We start from the raw sequence: 20,081 nt of genomic DNA, 5'->3' as shown, positions 1-20,081 counted from the left end.
AGTGCTAGCGGAAGTAACGATACACTGCTTCGCGGAAGAACGGAAGATGCGTGACGTCATGTGAAAAGGGCGTATTGGTGGCAACAGCCAAACCTTGATCTGTCCCTTTTTTGGTTGACAAGTGTGTAACCGAACAACGGCGGTTCCCAGTCACTTTTATTGTATGGACACAAAACCAACACAAGTCAATGGGTATCACTGTCACAAAAGAAGATCATTTGAAGAATGTTAGTAACCGAACAACAGTGATTTGTTTGAAATGACAAGATGGTGAACAAATGATGACATCATTTTCATTCTTGGGTGAATTATCCCTTTAACAGTTCATGCTATGATAACATTTATAATTCAAAACAGCAAAAAAATGCCTGATCCTTCACCCAGCTGCCATGGCTCGGTTTTTTGTCAGGATGGCGGCTTTCTTTCACGGGGAGATCAAGGATACTAAAAAGTTACATAATAACGATTAATAATTACAGATCTTTACAGACAGTGAATAAATACAAATAATTTTATCAAATGACGGCGAAAACAAATCATGAAAGTGTTGGTTTTGTTTAGTACAACACACTAACTACTTAATGTAGCCAACATCATTCTCCACCAGCCATTTAAAGCTTGCCAAAGTATTTGCCAAAGGTCAGATTAAGCTGGCCAAGGTACTGAGCCTCTGACGGACTCGAGGTGATAGGCTGACATCTCTTTATAGCTGAAGACGTAGAATTTGTAATGATGTCGGTGACAAGCACAATGACAGGCAGTGTAAACATAGGGTGGAAATACATTAACAGCTTTAGTGCCAAGATATGACTAGGGATGGGTATCGTTAAGATTTTAACGGTATTACTACTCTTATCGATACAGCTTATCGGTCCGGTACTTTAACCGTATTCTTATCGGTACTTTTTGATATAAAGATATGTCTTCTTGGGGATGGACCAGCTGAATCAGAAGGAGTGGGTTGGTTTGCTGCAGCTTAAAAAACATTTAGCAATCTTTATAAGGGTAATTGAATTTTACTCTAAATAGTTATGTATTTGTGCATGTTTATTTTGTGCATACTGCACTGAATTATTTCAGTTCTCAGTGTAATAATAAAAAATAAATCAGCCTATATGTGTAATCATTTAAGTAGTTAATAGAAAATGGATTAAATGTGTAATTTCCTTTCACCCATGTGAAATTAGAATAGTTTTAAGGTTATGGAAACCAGTTAGATCAAATTTACAGTTGTTTTAAATAGGGTGTATGGCATTAGCATATATAAAGAATGTCAGAGTTCAAGTAACGTCTGTTAGCATTCAGCATACATACCTGACATAGATGGGGCATCAAGAGATGAACTAGATTGGACTAAGAAGTCAAAAACAGTGCAACTCTCTGTCCGTACATGGTGCACTTTTGACAAGTGCTTTGACAGATTACTTGTGTTTCCACCCTTACAAGCAAAGGTTTTGTTGCACTTGTGGCAACGAACATTGTCACTGTCAGCATCAACTTTGGTGAAGTGTAACCACACTTTTGAACGTTCAGTTCTCTCCGCCATCGTGCGGCTCTTCGTGAGTGTGTGCGCTGTGGATACAAACTGTGCGAGAGACTAGTGACGTGCCGCCTCGCGCGCTCTGCTGGGAATAACGAATATGCATGCGCCAAAGACTTGGTGTTATTGAAAATTAGAAACTATTGTTGAGATAAAATGTGCAACATAAAGTTAATGTAGCAATAACATATAATATTTTTTTTCCTGAGGACCGAAAGCTGAACCGATAAGGGCGGATCGAGCTTATCGATGCTCCGGTCTTTCATAATTTTTCCCCGGGGGCCATTTAATACCGGTTTCGGTACCCATCCCAAGATAAGACCTTCATGACAAGCCATCTTTTTATCCTGGATTGTGTTCCTGTCATAGCATGTGTTGCGACATGCCAGTGATTTGGCCTCATTTGAAGCCTTAAGAAGGCATTGTTGCCTATTTTGTGGTCTAAAATGTCCAGCGTAGGCAACAATGCATCCATGTTAAACACACCTGTAGGAAACAGGGGGCTTTTCTTAGCATGACCAATACATGAGGTCATGATGAAATTAAACATGTCCACAAACAAAGGTTTATGTGCCACATATTACATACATTTGTTTTAGCGTGTTCTATAATCTTTTCTGCTTCCTCACGCATACTGATGTTTTGATTTCTTTAAATGTGTAAACGTCTTAAATGTAATAGAATGTTATCTTGGGTAAGCTTTAAAACAATAACCATGGTTACAGTTTAACATAAACGATGGTTACCACAAAATAACCATGGTTTTGTTACAGAAACCAAGCCAATGGCCACCAGTACACCAAAACCCCCATGGTTACTACACTTTTACCACAAAAAAGACATTGGTTAATTGTCGTAATGAAAGGTCAATTGAAAGGTCAAGAGCAGCTAACGCTTTTCAATCGGACAACATATGGAGGAACTATCCTAAGCTTGTAATTCGTCAATAAAACGAATGCAAGTAATTTGTCTACTTTTTAATGTCGTGTAAATATTATAATAAATCACTCTTACCACGAACGCTGTGAATGACAGGTCACCGATTAACTTCTGGTAGAAGCGTTAGGGAAGCAGGTTAGCGTTATGTCCCCAGACCGCGAATTAAAAAAATAAATGATTGACAAGATTACCGTGTAATATTAATACGAACTCGGTGCTCTAGTAAAGCGCCTCTCCGTCACTGTCGCACGGGCGCTTTGAAGCGCACCTGATCCGCAGTCTACGGTCAAAACTGTAAACGGTTCGGCCTTCTGATTGGCCTAGAGCAGTGGTCACCAACCCTGCTCCTGGAGATCGACCGTCCTGAAGATTTAAGCTCTAACCCCAATCAAACAGGTGGTATTCGGGTTTGCTTGATAATTACAGACAGGTGTGCTGAAGCAGGGTTGGACCTGCAGTCTGCAGGACGGTCGATCTCCAGGAACAGGGTTGGTGACCACTGGCCTAGAGTTTACGGCAACTCTAGACACTGTAGACTCTCGGCCAATGAGGGGCCGCGACTGTCTACAGTCTACTACAGAGAGCGTTGCACCTCCCTTACTTCATGATGACCGTATGACTTGCAAATCCTGATCTGGACTGTAGACCTATACGGGACTGGATTGGCGGGGAGTCTACAGATTAAAATGCAATGCCATAACTTTAAATACAATTTCCATATTTTTGTTATGCCTTCATGGAGGCCTAATTATTGATGCCTATAAAATGTTTAATTTTGATGACAGCATTGTAGAGTCAATGCTGACATAATATGAAATTTACATTCATTTATCACTCACCCACTCACTCAAATTAATGAATAAAATTGTTTCATTAAAAGCATATGTTTCTTTTTAGCATTTAGTATGTCATAATAATTCCAATGTTATGTGTTGCAGGCGGAGCTGAGTATGATTGTGGCATACAGAAGCTAGACTCAGTGGGAGATGCTATTGCTGTAAAAGTGTAAAGTCTGTATCATTTATCATGTATGTAGTTTTTGTTAAAAGTCCAAAGGAAACAGTTCTGAACAGTAAAAAATATGCTGCCAGGTCAATTATTTAAGAATTAAAGGTCAGTTATTCAAGTATTGTTGCCATAGAACAATTACAAATGGACGATTTGTAAATGTATCATTGTCAATTTATTATTGTCATGTCTTTTAATTGATCATGGATTTTGATAATGTGGGATGGATGAAAATAAAGATCAGACAAAATTTAAGTTGTACACATTGTTTAATAAATAATACACATTTTAGACATTCTAACATTTAGAAAAACAGACATAATAAAGTCCTCAATTACCACAATTATTAACTTAACATTAAAAGTGCAAAGGAACCTCTGAGCAAGTGCTGCTGTAAGCAAAGTGTTGCCATGTCATTTATTCAAAACACAATTTTTTCTTTGACAACAAGATGGAACAGTAAGAACTATTATTTTATTATATATAAAATTATAAGTATATAAAAATAAATAGCAGTACTGTCAATGTAAACTCAGTTATTTGCTGTTTTGTAATACCTTACAGTACAGCTATAGGTGTAGGAGAGAGAGAGAACTATATACAGAAATATAAAACTACACTATACAGTATGTCTGCCTAGACAGACTCGAGGGGCTGGGACTGAGAGTCCAAGACATTGTCCACTGCCTTTTTAAAGTCTGCAAAGTTTGCAAAAGTCTGTTTTGCAAGGCCTTTGGATGTGGACGATTTGGTGCTTTCACAGTAAGTTTTTTTCCTGTACTTTAGGTGGCCTTGAGTGGATTGGCCACCCAGTGCACAAATGTATACTTTAAGCTCAGCTGGAGGTCCCACACCACTTCGCTCTGACCGTTTCCTCTTGTAGAGGGTCGATCTTGCTGTAGAGGGTCGAATTGCTGCACAGGTCACATCAGCATCAGTCACATTATATGTCATCCCATGATCAACACCAGGAGCTGATGCAGGAGCCTTTAAAACCATGGAAAAGATGACAAAAAAATGTAAGAAATTCAATTACCGACTCATTTCAAGCAATTCAAGACTAACACATAAAATAAGTGTACAAAATCAAATGTCAATCGTTTTTCTCATTAAAATGACTAATCTGAACTTGTTGAATTTTACAGTGTATAGACTTACAGCTGATGATGAAACAGAGTATGTGTGTGGCTTCTGTGGAGGATCTGAACGGGCCTTTGTTTTCAGAGTCTTTTTTCTACCCCCTGCATCTCCTGATGAGAAATGAGAACAAACGCACAAGTGGGCAAAAGTCAATATCAAAGCAGCAGGACAATATATTCATTCTGAAGTGAGCTTCAGCCACACAAAGTCTTTATTTTGTCTTATTTGATTCAGTTTATGGATTAAAGCAGTAGTTTACTCAAAAATGAGAATTCTGTCATCATTTACTCACCCTCTTGTCATTTCCAACCTGTATGACTTTCTATCTTCTGCCAAACACAAAAGAAAATATTTTGAAGAAAGTGGATAACTGAACAACGTCGGTGCCTATTCACTTCTATTCTGTGGAAAAAAGTATCACTGTTGTTCGGTTACTAACATTCTTCAAAATATCTTTGTGACGAGGGAGGCGTGACGAGAGCCGTGGGAGGAAGAAGCGAGGCCGGGAAGTGATTGATAATGAGTGTCAGCTGGGCGTCATACTATGGGATTCCTTTTGTGCCAATAAAAATGAACGCAAACTTTAAAAAAACGAACAAAATTATACAACGAGAAAGAAAAAACACTTTGATAATGAAAACAATAAACTCAATTGCAAGAATGTGACTTGATTTTCAAATAAACTGCTATTTTTCTTAACAATTTTCTAAGTTTCGTTTTTGCAAATAATAGTTTTGAATTCGCTGCTAGATTTTTCATTTGCGCTTTCCGAGTTTTCGTTTACGCTTCTCAATTTTTCGTTCGCCTTTCTGGCACAAATCTCACGTGTAGGCAGGACTTATGGCCGTTTTACGCTGATTGGCCAGTGAGTTTTTGATTGATAGCTCCCTGACAAGGAAGTCGATACTGAAGACATATACAGTGCAACGAATCTTAGAGAACGATCTGCATGCTGTTATAATTATTGTTTGTACTTAAAACTACTTTCTTATTTAGTTAGTATATTAGTAATTGGTATTTGCAGTAGGTAAGTCATGCGTGGTGTGGATCCAAGCGTCCTCCTCATCCTCAGGTAAATGAATGTAATTCAGATAATAAAGAAAATCACTAGTTTTATTCCTGTACAGTAGCAATTCTGTCTTTACTAAGCGCGTTCATTGTGTGCTTTATATTTTTTGTCAGGTATTATTTTATGGCCTATTAAGATAATTTTCTTAAAAAGGAACGAACAACTTGCATCCTCTTGTCATTTCCAACCTGTATGACTTCTGTATGATCTTCTGCCAAACACAAAAGAAGATATTTTGAAGAAAGTGTATAACTGAACAACGGCGGTGCCTATTCACTTCTATTGTATGGAAAAAAGTATCACGGTTGTTCGGTTACTAACATTCTTCAAAATATCTTCTTTTGTATTTTGGAACAAACGATGACATCATTTTCATTTTGAGTGAAATATCCCTTTAACAGCTATGCTGTGAAAACATTTATAAGTTAAAACATATAAAATCGCTATACCTTCTCCTTCAAAAGAGGCAAGAGTTTCTAAAAGCAGAGCATCATCCGCACAAACACGATCACCTTTGGACCCCGATGAGCTGGAGCTGGCAGCTGCTGCAGGAGGGGTCCGGTCCTGGGGAGGATTCTGCGAAGCACAGGTGAATTTCAGCCTCGAAGTTTATATTATATGTTGCACCGTGATTTTTAGTAAAGGCATCTTAAACCTACCTCTTTGTCGAGAATGTACCGCCTGAAGCGCTTCAGTGACTTGGTGATGATGTCCTCCTCCTTCATCACCAGCCACTGCCGCACGGAGCAGTTTGCCTCCTGTGCCATCTTCCTCTCTTGGGCGGTCCCAGCTTGTGGGTCAGCTTGAAGGTTCTTGCGCAGGCTGTACCACTGCCACATCTCTAGGAACGGGAACGATCTAAAGCGGCCCTGCCCATAAATGGCCCTGTCCACGTTCATCTCGAGGTGGCAGGAGACCTGTGGAAACTGCTGCACATACCTCAACAGGAGATCCTTCACCCAGCTGCCACGGCTCGGTTTTTTTGTCAGGATGGCGGCTTTCTTTTATGTGGAGCTCTAGAATACAAAAATGTCACAAAATAATGATGATTAATATTTACAGATCATTACAGACAGTGAATAAATGAAAATAATTTTATCAAAGAACGACGTTTTGTTTAGTGCAACACACTTACTACTTAATGTAGCCAACATCATTCTCCACCAGCCATTTATAGCTTTGACCATTGCATTTTCCAAAGGTCAGATTAAGCTGGCCATGGTACTGCACCTCTGATGGAGTCGAGGTGATAGGCTGACATCTCTTTATAGCTGAAGACGTAGAATGTGTAATGATGTTAATGACAAGCACAATGACCGGCAGTGTAAACACAGGGTGAATACATTAAGAGCTTTAGTGCCAAGATATGACCTTCATGACAAGCCGTCCTTTTATCCGGGACTGTGCTCCTCTCATGGCATGTGTTGCGAGATGCCAGTGACTTGGCCTCCTTTGAAGCCTTAAGAAGGCATGTTTGCCTATTTTGTGGCACACTTGCGTCCAAAATGTTCAGGGTGGGCAACAATGGATCCATGTTAAACACACCTGTAGGAAACAGGGGGCTTTTCTTAGCATGACTAATACATGAGGTCACGATGAAGTTAAACATGTTACGTATTAAATACATTTGTTTTAGTGTGTTCAATAAGCTTTTCCCCTTTATCACACATACTAATGTTTTGATTTTATTTACGTCCTAAATGGAATAGAATGTTGATCTTGGCTAAGCCTTAAAACAATAGCCATGGTTTATAGTTTAACATGGTCACCACAGTAAAACGATGGTTAGCACAAAATAACCATGCTTTTGTTACAGAAACCAAGCCAATGACAACCAGTACACCAAAATCCCCATGGTTACTACACTTTTACCACAAAAAAGACATTGGTTAATTGTCGTAATGAAAGGTCAATTGAAAGGTCAAGAGCAGTTAACGCTTTTCAATCGGACAACATATGGAGGAACTGTCCTAAGCTTGTAATTCGTCAATAAAACGGATGCAAGTAATTTGTCTACTTTTTAATGTCGTGTAANGCACTGATACAAACAAGCTGCCGGCAGCGATGCAGGAAGCAGGAGGAAACTACACTTTAGACAAGATGTCTAAATTATGACAATAATTATAAAAATTGCCTCGGAAATCAGAAACAGCCGATCCTTAAACAAACATTTATTTATTAGCACCAAAGCAATACTATAGCCTAGTATAAAATCCTTTTTTTACTTCATTAAAAATGAAGAGTGCGTACGCGTAACCCCATTGAGAATCTTTGGGATGTGCTGGAGATGACTTTGCGCAGCGGTCCGACTCTCCCATCATCAATACTAGATCTTGGCGAAAAATTAATGCAACTCTGGATGGGAATAAATGGACATTCTGGACATTGCAGAAGCTTATCGAAACTATGCCACAGCGAATGCGTGCCGTAATCAAAGCTAAAGGCGGTCCAACGAAATATTGGCGTGTGTGACTTTTTTGGACGGGCAGTGTGTATAGTTTTATCATTTAAATTTTGTAACAATTTCTGAATAAGCTCATGCAGACCGAATGAAAAACCCATTAATAAAGCAGATTAAAGGACCACACATAAACACTTTATATGATATAAGTGATATGTAACACATACCTGCCAACTTTTCAAAAAACCTTGGAGTGAGATTTTGTCAGGGGTGATTAAAATTATGCCGCGCATGCAGCCACACAAGTTGGTGGCTCAGATATCAGAGAATTGGAATTAATTTGATGTTGTACCCTGCATTCTGGTGGTTTGTGGGGAGGCCCAATGCCGTTGATAGGGGCAGCCTACTGGAGATGGGAAATATTGGTTACATTCTGTGAAGCAGACATAGCTGAAGGTCCACCCCCAGGAAAGTTTGGATTAAGTAGATGTGATTTCCTGCATTCTAGTGGATTTTTGGGTGGTCTGCTAAAGATGTGCAATACCTGAACTTATTCTGATTCATGTTCGGCATAATGACTTGTAGGGCCTTCTAGACTTGAGCTGAACACTTAACCAGAAAACTATTGTTGTGCCTAATTGACTGCCTATGTACCACAATAAAGCCTTATTCATAGACCAGTGTTTAAGATTTGACCTAGGTAGGTTGATTGATATTTTGATTAGAATGGTATTAAACTAATTCTTAACTGAAACCTAGCCTATGTTGTGAATAATTGTATTCTTAAGAGCACTTGATGATTAATGTTCAGCCAAAAACGACACAAGATTAGTTAGGGAGGGACATTATTCTTCATTCAAAGCCTCCCACCACATGGTCCATCAGAAACAAATGAAGTGCAACAAATAAAGTGCTTAAACAGTACAACTTTTTCAAGCAATAAAACAGATGTATGCATTACAAAAATAACTAAAAATGAGGCATAATCAGTATCAGATGCAGATCAGAAGCTGGGTAAAGTCCTTGTCTATGATCTGTGGGCATGGTTATACTGGCCTGTGGCCTTCTTGGAGGCCTTGATGATATCTGAGGGGGGCTCCCATTTGAAGCAGGGCTCCAGATTGGCCATCTTTATGGTCATTATTGATGACAGGGTGCCATCCAATGCTAGGCTGTTTCTTCTCTTGGTTTTGTTCAGTCCCACAACTGAAAACACCCTCTCAGCATCTGCGTTTGCATGGGGCAACACCAGGACCAGTTTGGCGATGGCAGCAAGCCTCTCGAATTCTTTGGCTCCTGTCACCTATGGAAAATGCACCAAGAACACAAGGCTAGGGGGACGTTGTGAACTACCAGCTCAGCTGTCACTTTGACATCAGCCCTTCTTGTCTGTAAAAAATTAAAAATTATTAATCCTCCCAAAAGATTTATTTCAAATAGACACCTGCGATAATAGGGCACAGGAAAAAACACATTCAGCAACTAAGATCTCAAATTAAGAAAATTGGACTGTACTACACTGAAATACAAACCACAAATTAGTCAAAACTATCAACCATGACTTTACCGTGATCAACTATAACACAAAACTCTTGACTGAACCTTGACAGAACCATTACACATATCATACCTTAACCTCTTGTGCAGACATCCCCCCAACAGAGGGAACAGGCATTGCATATTGTGATATTGTGGCTGTGGACTGGAGAGCCCGTTGCTTTTCTTGGTGGCCTTTGCTTTTTATGTGGCGCACTACATCTGCCACACCCTGGTGGCAACATGAGTTTTCAATACGGCAGACTGCGCACCAGTAGTGCGTGTTGAGGCTCCCTCTGGTAATAAATGGCCATGAAGAGGTCCACTCATTTTTGAAAATGGATCTACAGTATATCTTGCTGCTCCAGCCAAAGCACGACTCTTCTGTCCCTGCTGTTGGATTGGGGGGGTCTCTTCTGTCTGTCCCTCTGTGTCTTCTTCCATCTGCCCTGTTGGTCGTTCTATCTGTCCTGTCTGTTGCTCCTCTGCATGTGTGTCTATCTGTCCTGTCTGTTGCTCCTCCGCATGTGTGTCTATCTGTCCTGTCTGTTGCTCCTCTACGTGTTTGTCAGTCTGTCCTGTCTGTTGCTCTCTCTGTCCTGTGTGTTGCTCCTCTGTTTGTCCTGTCATTTCTATCAGTCGTTCTGGCTGTTCTGCCAGTGTGTTTTCTATCAGTCGTTCTGGCTGTTCTGCCAGTGTGTTTGTCTGTCTTTTCTCACTTGGCTGGTTCTTTAAATAAAATAAAAGGTTTCGCTTTTGTCCTGGCAAAGGTCTCTTACGGGACATCTTTGAAACCTTAAAGAATTTATGGTCATGTTGGTTTAATAACTCTACTCTCAGTTACAAAAACATGCCTACTTCTGTTGCACAAATTTAAATTCTTTGGAATACATCTTGCCTGTTCGAAGTGCTGTTTGGTCCTACAGATGAGAAAAAGTCTTCATCCACACAGAGTCCTTTTCTTTGGCCTGTTAATAAAAAGATAAATGCCATGTGAGTAAATAAACAATGCTATGAGCTGATGTTTTGAGCATGCAGTATATCACGAAGTTAAAAAGGTGCTCTCCTGCTGCTTGTTATGACAGCTGAGTTTACATTCACCAAACTAAATCATGTTCACAGACACACGCACAAACAAATAATTTATTTCAAGATTTAAAGTTTAACAGAGTGAGTACTCAATTGGACGACATTTCATTGTTACATACCTTAGTCTCAGATTCATCATCAGACTTCTCGAGGTGGTAGTTTCTCTCGTTGTCTTTAGGGTATCTATTCTTCTGTCGCTAACTTCGGGGTGCAGCCAGCCATCAGCGCCATCTACCGTCGGGTAGTTTGAAAAGGAACGAACGAGTCTCGGCTAGGGATGTTCCGATACCCTTTTTCCTTCCCGATACCCTTTTTCCTACCGATTCCAATACCTGGGCTCAGGGAATCAGCCGACACCGAGTATCCGAGCTGATATACTAGCCCTGTGTGAATTGATAGAATTATTTTATGGTGTGCTTCAGACTTATTCCTTAATAAAACATGAACAAATACATACAGTAAATTAGAGTATGTTTATTATCTGACAGACAATTGACAGTAATGTTATTAATTTTTCTTAAATCGCAGTTTTACTGGCTGGTTGGTCCACTCTGAAATACTGCCAAACAGCGCTAGCACTGGGGATGGGAATTTTTCAATAATTTCATATTAGAATATTTGAGCTCATAAAAAACGAATATTTGAATATTCATTTATTTAAATTAAGTGAAAAAATACGTAATTTGTTTCGTTTTTATTTAGACACAATTTCACATCAAGCTTATAACTATCATTAAATATTCATAATGCACTAATATTAGATCCTGTATATAGGACTTTTAATGTTGAAAAGATTAGCAACGTTGGAAAAAAATAGAAAAATACATAAAAACTGCATTTAAACCTGCGCGAAGCGAAATCATACAAAAACAAACATACAAAACAAAACGAACAAAACGCATATTGAAAGTCTGTGATATATGATTATCTTGTTTAGTTTGTTTAACATGTTCTTGATAAGAAAAACAAGCATAATACAGTAGGTCTATTTTACTCTGGTGAAAGTCTGTTCAACAAGCCGACGGTTAACAAGCTGACAGCGGAGAAAACGCGTTGATCTTCTCTAACTCCTGGTAACAAAACCCAGATCTGACAAGAATATCTGGCTTTATTGTTTATAATGTTGATAATAAATAAAGTAAACAGGCTTGATACCTCCTGTTACTTGATCCTAAAAACAAAGACGGAGCCATTGTAGTGCTTGTTGTTTATTACGTGACCGGCATTTGAGGAAAAATGACTAATTCTTGTTATGATCTCGGCAACTTCGGCGCTCTTCCTGCATGGGGGTGTGTCTGTTCTGTTGAGCACATGCGTTCATTGTTTTGACAGTTTGCCTTGTGCTCAGTGTACACGTCATTCGCCCCGCCCTCGTGTCTCCCTGTCAGGCTTTTCCCGCACACCGGTGTTTTCGTCACTGTTTTCACTCTGCCACCTGTAGCTCGTCTTCCTACGATTGGGCGCCCCTGGCTCCTTATTATCTTACACCTGCAGCCACTTCTCTCTAGCTAGTTTTCTCTATTTAGTCGCTTTTTTCCTTCTGTCTCGTGTCAGTCCGTTACGTTTAATGTCTGTATTGACCTGTTCCCTGTTTTGAATACTCTGTTAGTGATTTCTTGTATTGATCTGTCATAGTCTTAGCCATAGTCTCAGCCGTAGCCCTTGTTCATGTTAGTTTTCTCAGTTGTCTTAGTCGTCTGGTCTAGTTCTCAGTTGTTTCCCTGTTTTGCATTTAACCTCTGGGGCTTACCCAGCACTCCTGCATAGGCACTCACCTTTTCCGTCTGGAGCACTGGTTCCCGTTGGCGTTTCGGGTCTGGGGGTATCTCTTCCAGCAGTCCTCGCAGGAAGCTTCGGCGCGGGTCGTCTCTCCGGTTCGATTTTCTCCTATCTCCCTCTACGTGGAGTTCGGGTTGAGTTTCCCTCCCCGCAACGCTCAGTGGATTATTCTCACTCTACGTGGAGTTCGGGTTGAGTTTCCCTCCCCGCAACGCTCAGTGGATTATTCTCACTCTAGGAGTTCGGGTTGAGTTTCCCTCCCCGAGGACTGCATTTCAGAACTGCTTTGTGGTTTGTTTTGGTGTCACAATAAAACCCTGTTATTTTCCGCATTTGAGCCTCCGTCTCTTGGTATTCCCTGACGAATTCTGCTGATCACCACCCCAAATATTGTTTTTGTCGTTTCATGGTCAGTGTCTGTCTTGTTTAGCATTGCATTTACATCAATAAATAAAATAAAATTAGCCTAACTAGAATTTCAACGCGTTTTAAAACAAACACCTGTTATTTATTTACAGGCTATAACTTGAAGGCGACGACCCTGAAGTTCTTAGGATGAAAATGCAGGCTTTAGGTATGGAGAAAGGTACCAGTCTTATGCTAAGGCCACATTTATTAACATTAGTTGCAGTGAAATGTTCATTTTAATGTTTAAAGTTATTGAAATCAGCATTAGTTAGCCCAAACATATTTCTAACGAACAAACAACCGCTCCGAACAAGTTATGGTAATAAATAAATTAATTATCGAATCATTTAATATTACGTTGGTATTTTTATACCAACTTATATATAAGTAATGTTAACGAATTCTGTGGCTCGCCAGTTTTTAAAACCTTTTTGGTGATGTGAGCTGAGCATAACACGCGATCCGTCAGGCCGCCGTGTGTGAACTTAAAATATTTAAACTAGTTTGCGATCTGACTGAAGAAATTTAGAACACATGCAAATTATTTTTTATATTTTCTGTACGTTATAAAGTCATTACAGATGAAGTGAAGAAGCGTTAAATAAGACAAGACAATTCTAAACCTGTGGTGATGCAGTTTTTTTTAATGAAAAATAAAAATATTCAAATAGCATTTTTAATTTTCTAATAATTATTGCGGATCGAATATTCGTACATGTCCCTAGCACATTTTCATTTCTTCACAGCACAACTTTCTGCGTTTGCATTCTGAGCAGCGAAGAAGCCTTGCCATTTGCAGCGTTAAGCAAAGCTAGCGGGCATAACTAGGTCCTGTTTAAGAAATTGGTATCGGATCGGTACATGGATTCAAGTACTCACCGATACCAGAATTTTATGTGGTATAGGTGGAATTTCCGATACGGTATCGGAACAACCCTAGTCTCAGCCCAAGATCGTTTTTTTTGCGTGAGTAATTGGATGTGTGGCGTGAGTGCGGCGAATGGTGAGAGTTGGCAGCACTGCATTATGTATATGATATTTTTATATGAACATCATGGCGTCTGCAATGTTTTTGAGAAAAACAAGCACATCTAAATGTTCGGGTGAAAGTCGAGTCTGTTAGCAGTAGCCTCGTAGCTTACACGCAGATAAAGCCGTGTTTTAAAGGTTGAAGCGATCAAGCTTTGAAGCGCTTTGTATTAATTAATTTTATAGTAATTTCAAAATTTAAAACTGCTTTTAGCTGCAGACAATGTTATTCTCGTATTTTTTTAGAATAATTGACGAACATAAATTACTCCCTTGTTTATATAGCCACTTTATTTGTCATCACAATACGGACCCCTTACTGCATTGTTCTTGCCTTTTGTTCACAAGGCGCTTTCTGGTGCAGGCAACGTATTAATACTACTACTACTAATAATAATAGGTACCTTTCTAGATCAATCCCACTGAAAGCACTCTCTAGCAATTTTGCAGCAATTTTCTGGGATCAACGTCTGTGAAAGGGGTGTTAGATGTGGAAGTTATACTGTATACAGCACACTTCATGGCGTACATTGCAACACATATTTCTGCTTAAATATCACGCACAGTTCACAGCAAGCAGTGGTTCGCGTTGCGACAATAACTTGTATTAAACTGGAGGACTGGCGGTGACTCTTATTCTGCCTGGCAGAATTGAGGCCGTACAGAATGGTGAGCGATTTGACCAATCGGGTGAAAGAGGCGTTACAGCAACGCCCACATGTAAAAGCAACGCCCAAACGAAAAATAAAATATCGGGCCAAAAACGAAATTTCCGTTTGGTGAACTAAACGGAAAAACAAGAAACTAGTAATTTTTCAATTTCTCGTTATTTGATTTCGAATAGGATATCAAATGAATAAAACGTACACGGACCCAACATGAACAAACATTTGAACACAGATCACACCTTTTAATGGTCATAAATATTTGTACAAACATATTCTTTATATTAATGTTGCTTAAAATGCATTACAGAAAACGTTTGTGCAGTTGTGCTTTTATGTTAATTATTGTAAAGGTTAAAAATAATTGTTTGTAAAAATAATAAATAAACATTTATTTGTTTCATAAGTAATCCATGGTGTTTTCATGAACATTTTATTTACTTTCTAAACAAGATTATATAAATCTAAATGTTTCCTTGAATCGCTCTCGCAGACTAGAAGATTCTAGAGTCACGAGAACCATTTCTGTAGGACATGTCCGATGTGTGAACCGTCGAACCGGTTGCCGGTTCGCAAATCGCTTCTTCTGACACGAACCGGTTGCAACAGCTTTCGATTCACGAACCGAAGAGCCGCTTCTTTCGGACACGTCCGACTCAGAACCGATGATACTGCGCATGCGTTAATTTTAAAAGCAGATAAAAAGCGTCTAAGTCAGATATTTTTATAAAACAGAAGTGTGATACTATAAAACAGATTGGAAAGATGTTTAGGACTTTATTACTGCCTTATCACTGTAAGTAAACCAATCTGCAGCGCCGTTTACGTTCATGCCACTGCTAGAGCGGTTCTCGTTCTCGAGTCAAGAGCCGGTTGCAACAGCTTTCGATTCAGCAGTACACGAACCGAAGAGCCGCTGCCACTTTCGGACACGTCCGAGTCGGTCGTGAGTGAGAACCGATGAGCTAATAATAGTGAGCATGCGTGATTCACCGTGAGGCTACAGAACAGTGTGGACAACTGATGCTGTGCTAATGTTACGAGCGCACGTGAACCAAGGACTTAAAATATATGGAGCAATCTGGCAAAGCGTAAGTTTATTTAATAACACATAAATCGTATTGAATTATACATGGATCATATAGTTTCTGTAAAATGCTGATGAAGATTAATTATTCACTTTTTATCTTTAAGACTTAAAATGTCATAGTTTGCTGCACTTCACTGTGCCTATTTGGGTGCACAAGAAACGTGTCAGATCATGACGTGATGTGTTAACTGACAGACGTTTTGATTACTGGTTTTGGTTTATATTTGAATATGCCGAGTGTATTTTCATCCCAGCCGGTCGGGATGATACTAGAGTCTAGACTTGACGCGTTTCGTCAGGGCGAGTGACGTCATTACGTCAGAGCGTAAGAGAATCGGTGAACCGGTCTTTTGAACCGGTTCATTGAAACGAACTGTCCGAAAGAACCGGTTCGCAGAAAAGAGCCGGACTTCCCATCACTACCATAGTAATCCACTGGAGTTTGAAAACTCCCACTCTGGCTCTGCTGCTGGCACTAGTACCGCCACTCACAGCCGTTACGACGCAAGTGCACCAAATTTAAATTTGCAGCCTCTGATTGGATGATGGAAGTCTTACACAACTAAAATATATATGCCCAAAAGGAGAGTTATAAGTTTGATTGCAGATTAATTACAATATTGTTGTTTAAATAAAAAATACTGCCGTACTGTAATATATTACAGAAATTATTACAAATTGTTAAAATACTGTATGTTGTATTTGCTATAGTGAATTGATAACCATTGCACACGTAAATACTTAATTTTAATATTTAATATGTTAGGCAAAGTTTCAAAAACGTAATGGATTTAGCGGTTTTACTACAGTTTACTATATTTAAGTTGTCAAAATGCAAAATTGTATGTTGTTTAGGTGAGAACAAAAATAAATGTCAAAATAAATAACATTTGTGGCTGTAGAATTACCAGTTGACCTCTAAAATACCCTAAATACATAATGACCTTCAACTGCATTTAATGATGCAATCATTTGCAATTTTACATATTTTTTTACAGAGAAAATCCGTAAATTATTACTTCATTACATTTTGGGAACTGTAAAAATACTATAAATTGCTTTTAAAAAAACATAATATTTCTGTAATTTAAAATTACAGGAAATTGACCATAATTTAATAAGTAGTATTTTTTAGTACAGCAAAAATCCATAAAATAACAGGCATTAACTTTTTAATGGAAAAAGTGAAAAATTCTGTAAAATAATACAGACCATTACCTGTAAAATTATTTTTTATTAACAGTGTGGACATGACAGTTCATGAGCTCCAACACCCTCCCATTAGCTGCCTGTAATTCATGTTTTTAAACTGTAATAGCTGTTGTAGCCCTTTTTACTCACTTTACTCGGAATATATTTGTTTGTCAGTAACATTTTCAATAGATCCAACTGCTGGGACAGTGTACGCAATATATTTTTTATAACATATTTGTAAGCACCTGGCTTGGCCTCTAGACAGAGTCTCTCCGACTGAGTGATGAGATATGAGCACCCGATGATCAATGCCAATGAAAAGGTTTTTTAACCATGTTTCTACGTCTCTTGATGTTTCATTTTATTCCATTGAATGACTCTTGATGAGTCTTTTAAATAGATTTTTAGTTATCAGAACTTATTTTGAATGAGGTGGATTAAACGTGTGATGTGATCAATACAGGCAACATTAACTGTGCCTGAAAGAGTTGTCTGCTAAAGTTTTGTGATGTCAGTGCAGAATACACACTAATTCACTGTTTATATTGTAGCAATTTACTTGCAAACACTCATATTTTGTTTGTTTTTGCAATAATTTTTTTGTTGGTGACCATCATTGCGCCGTGCGTGATGAGATGTTTTTTTTCAGTACAGATATTTACTCATATAAGCCTGTTTGTCTATAATAATCCTTGGTGCATGTATTTTTTTTCTTTTTAGTATAACTGTCAGATGTTAACTTGCTGTAACAGTATGTGTTGAGAATTTGACATTGATTGACCAAAGTCTCACGAATAGCCTGTTTGACATGGATAGAGCCACATTATGGAACTCATAACTGATTTTGAAATTGAGTGTGTGTGTCCTTTCATTCAAATGCTACATTTATAAAGTTAAAACTTGTCTGAATGCAAGTGTGGTTTGTAAATTTGTTTTTAATAAGACTGTTCTTTAGAAATACCACTTTTATATTTTTACACTTAATAAAATCGCCTTACAGCAAAGACTCGTGTTTCTTGATCTTGCTGGTATGAAAACATTTTCTTCGCCCATGCACTGCATTCATCAGCGTTTTGCAACAATACCCTTAAGCTCCTTTAAAATGTTTTCTTCAGGACACCTGTATTTTTTAAATGTGTGATATAGTTAATTTGACTTTGCATGTTGTGGTGAGACCCAGGATTAAATAGATAGTTCACTCAAAAATGTAAATTCTGTCATCGTTTACTCACCCTCAAGAGGTATGTCTTGAGAATGTAAACATTGGGGTCACTTGCTCATCATTTATTTCTCATTAATGTCGCATATATTAATATATTAAATTATATTTCTATCTACAAAAATAATTTTTAAGCCTTCAGAGGTTTTTACATGTTTAAGAATTAAGTGACCCTTTAGACGGCAGGATATGCACAATACAACAGATCACAATGTTGCATTTTTAAAGCAGTACAATGAATCCATTAATGTTAAGAAACAAACACTTTTAAGCTTTTCATGGCATGAAATGTGTTTTTGCAACAACACAGATGCACAGTTACTAAACTGATTTTCGCCCAATTCAACATCTGTTGCGTTCCACACATGTCGGATTTAGGATATTCCTACCTCAACCGGAAAATAATTTCTTTAAGAGAGTTGTTTTTAATATTTTATGATTTTACTAAATCATTATTTTTTTTTAATGTTACTAAATAATTTGAATGTTACTAAATTCAGACGGTATTTCCAGGTTTGAGGTGGGAAATAACCTAAATCTGAGGTGTCTGGAACGCAGCATTAATCCAGTGTCTTTACATAAATGTTCCAGCGGGTGACAGTACAGTTTTAACATTCATTTATGTAGCTGAGGCTTTCATCGAAATTAACTCTCAAATGATTAAGTCAAGTTTGTAGTTAGACTCAACAGTAAATATAGCCTAGCACACAATGGGAAGTTCAATAGATCAATACACAAGCTACAGCAGAGGTTAAAATCAAGAGATATTTTTTATTTTAATAAAAGAAAGTGCTTATGTTTGTGGATATGTGGTGAACAGCATTTGGAGTCTGTGTATGCTTCCAAAAATGATAATGCTTCCAAAATTTACTGACAGACCAAAGACACTATTTGTCTAATAATGTTTCTATTAAATAAAAGTTAGATGTGTGTCATGTAGTATATATACAGTAGCCTAATAATAGCTATTATAAATATTTGTGTTTTAGATGAACATTTAAATGAATGTTTTAGAATTGTATTTATTATATTATCCAAATCTAACCTGCCCCCTTCATCATTCTTAATTATGAGATGTCATGAAAATGAGCCCTCTGGGTTTGCTCTCTAAGGATTACCCAGCATATTTGCTAATTTTCTCACTTTCTCTTATAAGCAAATAAAGGGACAGGCTTTAATTGGCACATATCTGCAGTGGACATAGAGAGACATGCTTTAAATATAGTGGGTCACCGGATCTGGAGCCCGTGACTCTGATGTAAGTACCGGACCATGCCTTTAATATTTATACACAGTTACAATACTGCATACAAATTAGTATTGTAACTGTGTATAAATATTAAAGGCATGGTCTGGTGCTTACATCAGAGTTGAAAATGTATTGAAAATGTGTGCATTACTGTTACAATTGTACCAGTAATGAACACATTTTCAATGCTGTATGTGCGCACTGTACTGTAAAGCAAATGAATCTCATGTGCCAAATTTAAAAGTCATTTCTCGCATGCTTTTAATGTACAGCTTTACTATCATCTCATCATTTCCAGGGTGAGGTCGTCACGGGATTTGCATAATTGCTTGAAGATTATTTCAGCATTATCCGGCATCTTGCACAGCCCCCTTCCGAAGAGGATGTGGCATCGTCCTAAGGGGAAGACACGTTTAAAATAGATCCCATAAGTTAGTGCGCTACATGTACAAACGTGGGATTGTGGCCTGCAAAAAAATTTGAGTCATGCTGGCAAGATCAGACTCCTTGGGCTGACAGCATACGTGCCCTATTACTGAGCACATCATTTCCACAGCAAGCATTTCGAGCGTGTCTGAGAAACAGAAATAATGGGTTCACAAACCTTACGCAATGTAAGGTTTCTTCCAAGAACTGACCTGTGTGGAACCTGAGATTCATTCATTATGTCAGCCGCACTGCTGGCGATGGCATAACCTCTACGAGACAACGCGGTCAATCCCGATC

The 20,081-nt window shown here is 38.4% G+C and overlaps 1 protein-coding gene across 1 annotated transcript; it reads right to left on the bottom strand.

The window, feature by feature from the left end:
* Positions 1 to 3,737: 3,737 nt before the first annotated feature.
* On the bottom strand, positions 3,738 to 17,906 carry LOC130553424 (uncharacterized). The gene is made up of 8 exons (XM_057332381.1): positions 10,842 to 17,906; positions 8,345 to 10,601; positions 7,068 to 7,241; positions 6,832 to 6,967; positions 6,356 to 6,712; positions 6,146 to 6,272; positions 4,646 to 4,737; positions 3,738 to 4,474 (listed from the first exon to the last, which is right to left on the bottom strand). The coding sequence occupies exons 5-8, from the start codon at positions 6,593 to 6,595 to the stop codon at positions 4,124 to 4,126; spliced, it is 810 nt and encodes a 269-aa protein (XP_057188364.1). The 5' UTR covers positions 6,596 to 6,712; positions 6,832 to 6,967; positions 7,068 to 7,241; positions 8,345 to 10,601; positions 10,842 to 17,906; the 3' UTR covers positions 3,738 to 4,123.
* Positions 17,907 to 20,081: the final 2,175 nt, after the last annotated feature.

Source organism: Triplophysa rosa, linkage group LG1 (genome assembly GCF_024868665.1).
Source record: "Triplophysa rosa linkage group LG1, Trosa_1v2, whole genome shotgun sequence".
Lineage (NCBI taxonomy): Eukaryota > Metazoa > Chordata > Actinopteri > Cypriniformes > Nemacheilidae > Triplophysa > Triplophysa rosa.
The sequence above is the reverse complement of the archived record's forward strand: the minus strand, read 5'-3'. Positions and strand labels throughout refer to the sequence as shown.